This window comes from Kryptolebias marmoratus, linkage group LG5, assembly GCF_001649575.2.
Source record: "Kryptolebias marmoratus isolate JLee-2015 linkage group LG5, ASM164957v2, whole genome shotgun sequence".
NCBI classification, from domain to species: Eukaryota; Metazoa; Chordata; class Actinopteri; order Cyprinodontiformes; family Rivulidae; genus Kryptolebias; species Kryptolebias marmoratus.
Window position 1 is genome coordinate 1,864,066 of NC_051434.1, and position 3,720 is coordinate 1,867,785.

Consider the following 3,720-nt stretch of genomic DNA (forward strand, 5'->3'; position numbering starts at 1 on the left):
CAGCAGGGGGAGCCAGAGCTCAGAGAAACTTAAATCTTTATTTCACACAAAGAAGAGAAAAAAACTTAACTTTAAATATTAAGAGTTCATGTTTTATTCATGAATAAAAACTAAAGTTTATAGATTTGGTTTTTAAAAAATGACTTTTTATTGTAAAGCAGATTTAATTCTTTTTATTTAGTTTCCTGTAGATTAACATTAATATTTGTCTCCTTTAGAAAAATTTAAGATCTAAATGAACTTTCTGAAGCAGCTTTGATTAAAATCTGATCACCATTTTAAATATTTCTGAGTTTTTCTGCACATTCTTGGTTCGATCTAAAACCAGATAATCCTCCAAAGTTTCTGGTAAATTTAAACCGTTTGAGGAGCTAAAATCTGGGGGGTCCGCAGGCCTCCCCGGACCAGACAGGAGTTCTGGTTCTGTCTCGGGTCCAGGAGGTCCGATCCATGTCAGCTGGCTCCTCTCGCTGCGGAGGATTTGGACTCTGCTCCTCCTTCGGTGGACCCGGTACCCCACACTCCTGTAGAACCCAACAGAACCCCTAAAACCCACATGGACCGGAAGGTCAGACTTTCTGTCTGCCTGTTAGCAAAATATCTCAAATTTGAATGAAACCTTCAGGAGGCCATTGCAATCCGTTCTGCCCGCCGCCGGGTGTGGTAGTAGCTGAGAGTCGTCCTGAACGCGTGCTTTATTTTGAAAGTTCGATCCAAGTTTCTCAGAATAAAATCCCCGGCGGCGGGCGATATGCATTCAGCCGAGGCGTTTTAGAAATAAAAAAAAGTGACAGAAAAAACAACTATTTTCACCTTTTTTTAATGAACCCTGATTATTGTTTAATTACAAATGAAGATGAACAGAAACATGATAAAAACTCTCTGTCTCCTCCGGGGGGGGGACACTCGCCGCCGGGGACGACGGGAGACAAAAAGGTGGACAAATAATACAAACGTTAAACAGTACGATGAAAAAATATTTACACACAACTTAAAAAAGCAAAAAGAAACGGTTTTATATCAGGAGGGGATTATTCAACACAAACGAGTAAAGTTCATGGCAAAGAGTGCAAACTAAAAGAAAATAAAAAACGAGGCCGGGCCGACGACAGAATCAGGAAGTAGTCATGTTAATAAAATGAGACAAACAGGAAGGAGTAAAACGGACACGGCGAGCGGCGGCGGCGCAGGTAAGGCTGTTCAGGTCACAGAAACGGATTGAAAAGTGACATCTGGACCAGCGTGTGTGTGTGTGTGTGTGCAGACAGCCCGACCGCACATCAGAGCGAGGGATGATGGGAAGTCCCTCGGCGCTCTGAGGTTTTCCCAGACTGGGCGGAGCCTCTCTGGTCGGGCGGCTGATGTCACATGTGATGTCATGTTTCCCTTTAATGTAACCACAGTAACCAGGACTCTGTCTGTGTGTGTGTGTGTTCCCAGACCCGTATCTGTCGTCCAATCAGAACCAGCCCTGCAGTCGGAACGCTGCGGATGTTCCGGTGAAAGTCGCTCACTTTCCCATCTCGCCTGAAAGGGTTAGTTCAGCTCTTCTGGAGGCTGTGAGCGGTTAATATCTTACCTGCTGCAGATAGAACGGCGCAGTTTTCACTTTGCTTTGAGCAAACAGCAGCAGCAGCTAGCTGTAGCCCTTCAGAAACGTTCTCCAACCTGAGGCTACCTGCTGCAGGTGAGACGCTAATTATTCACCAAGGCTGCACAGAACTCCGCCCCAAAAGAGCTGAACTGCCCCTTTAACTGCGTTAATTATTTTTACAACATAAATATAAAAGTGATAAGACGTTTCGTCGCAGCTCAGCGGTCAAGAAAGGCAGAAATATACGGATAATAAGACGCCCGTCAGAATATATATATACACATCTTTACTATTAAAAATAACAGGATTTACCTAATTTGTATCAAATGACCGTATTGAAATATAATATTTGATTTCAATATATATTTGAATAAAATATATACGCGTAGATCTGCTTATTCTTTGTTTTACAAAAGCCAAAGGCATGGTGGCTTCCTGTGGGGACCAGAAAGGCACAATCTGATCTCATCTGGGCTCAAACTTCGGCTTTTTGGAATAAAACGACAAAAATAAGGTTTTTTTTTTTAGATCTCTCTGAGGGTTTGCCTGAGTTATCCTCGGAGCTTCGCCTTCCTTAAACGCTCCGCTCAGATCGACACGAATGCCCGGGAATACTGTCCAGGAGTCGGAGCGTCGTCCCACACGGAGCCGGAAGGAGGACAAATCCTCCGGTTTTTCAGAATAAAAGTCCGCCCAGCTGTAGTGAAGAAGTCTCGTCGCGTCCGACGCCGTTCCTCGTTCAAACGGAGCGCCATTTTTTTTTTTCTTCCCTGTAAACAAACAGCGTGACGGGAGACAGGCACTTCTTTAATCTCCGTGAGGGCGGCTGAGTCAGTAACGCCAGGAGGCGCTCAGGAAAACGCCGCTGAACGTTCGGTTAAATGTTAGTGTTAGAAACTGATGAAACGCCGGCGGCCGGGAGGCGACATCGCCGCCTCGGCGCCGCGAAAACAGATTTGTTTTGTTCTTCGCTGCCATTGAGCCAAACGCAGGAAAACTTTTTGTTCTGTTTAGTAATTTAGGGAGCAGATGAGGTCATGAAAAAATGGCCGCCTGCTCCGAGAACTATTGCACAAAAAAAAAAACCAAACAAACAAAAAAAAACCTTGAACTTGTTCGAGTAAAAAAACAACTAAAGAACAAAACGAAGCCGTGTCTCGGTTTCCTGTCCCGTTCCATCCGTAACATCTGGATCAGATGTGTGTGTCCTGTGAGCTCCGGTGTGTGAGTGTGTGTGTGTGTGTGTGTGTGTGTGTGTGTGTGTGTGTGGAGCTCAGCAGTCGGCGTTTTCCAGCGACAGCTGAGCCGTGGCCTTCTGCAGCTCCGAGCTCGCCCTGCGCTGAGCGGGCGCCGGCGGCAGCATCAGCCCGAGGATGACTCCTCTTCCTCCGCCGTTCTGCGCCTCCCCTCCTCTTCCTCCCGCCTCCTCCCTCTTCTCCTCCTCGCCGCGGACCTTCTTGTCCTCCGCCTCGTCCCGGTCTCCGTCCGCCTCCATCTTCTGGTCTTCGCTCCAGCGGCGTTTGAAGCGCAGTTTGAGCGGGATGCAGCGCGTCCCCCCGGGGCTGACCGGCGCCGCCTGGCCCGGCTCCGTCTTCAGGGGGAAGGCCAGGCCGCCGCCGCCGGGAGGAGGAGTGGCGGGGGTCTTGAAGACCTCTTCATCGTCGTCGGGGTCATCGTCGGGGGCGACGGCGTTTCCGTTCGGCTGGAGGTGGTTGTTCAGCTGATGATGATGATGGCGGCTGAAGATCCCACCTTCGTCGTTGAACTCGTCTTCCTCGCTGATGTCCGTCACCTCCACGTCTTCCTCGGACATGTCGGAAACGGGCTCCACCTGAGGAGGAGGAACGGTTCGTTTAGCGGCTCGGACCTGAGACGTTTAACGGGTCGGAGGCGTTTCTGAAACTCACCTTGATCTTGGGTGGGGCTCCTCCCGGGCCAGAACCCGTGAACGCCGGGGGCTGGGTGGAGGAAGAGGAGGAGGAGGAGGAAGCCAGCGAGCTTCCCGCCTCCCTCTGTTTGCGCCCCAGCGGCGGCGGCTGCAGCTTGAACTTGAACGGCGACGGGTGGGGGTCCTCGCCCAGCGAATGAGAGAGCGGCAGGGGCGGGGCGTGGAGGTGGTGGGCGGC

At 49.8% G+C, this 3,720-nt stretch overlaps 1 protein-coding gene across 1 annotated transcript in view; it reads right to left on the minus strand.

The window, feature by feature from the left end:
- Positions 1–804: 804 nt before the first annotated feature.
- Positions 805–3,720, minus strand: part of erf (Ets2 repressor factor) — a gene marked incomplete in the record, with an annotated part of 27,218 nt that continues 24,302 nt past the window's right edge. The window contains 2 exon segments of the mRNA XM_025002353.2: positions 805–3,425; positions 3,502–3,720. Of these exon segments, the coding sequence (XP_024858121.1) occupies positions 2,868–3,425; positions 3,502–3,720 (777 nt within the window).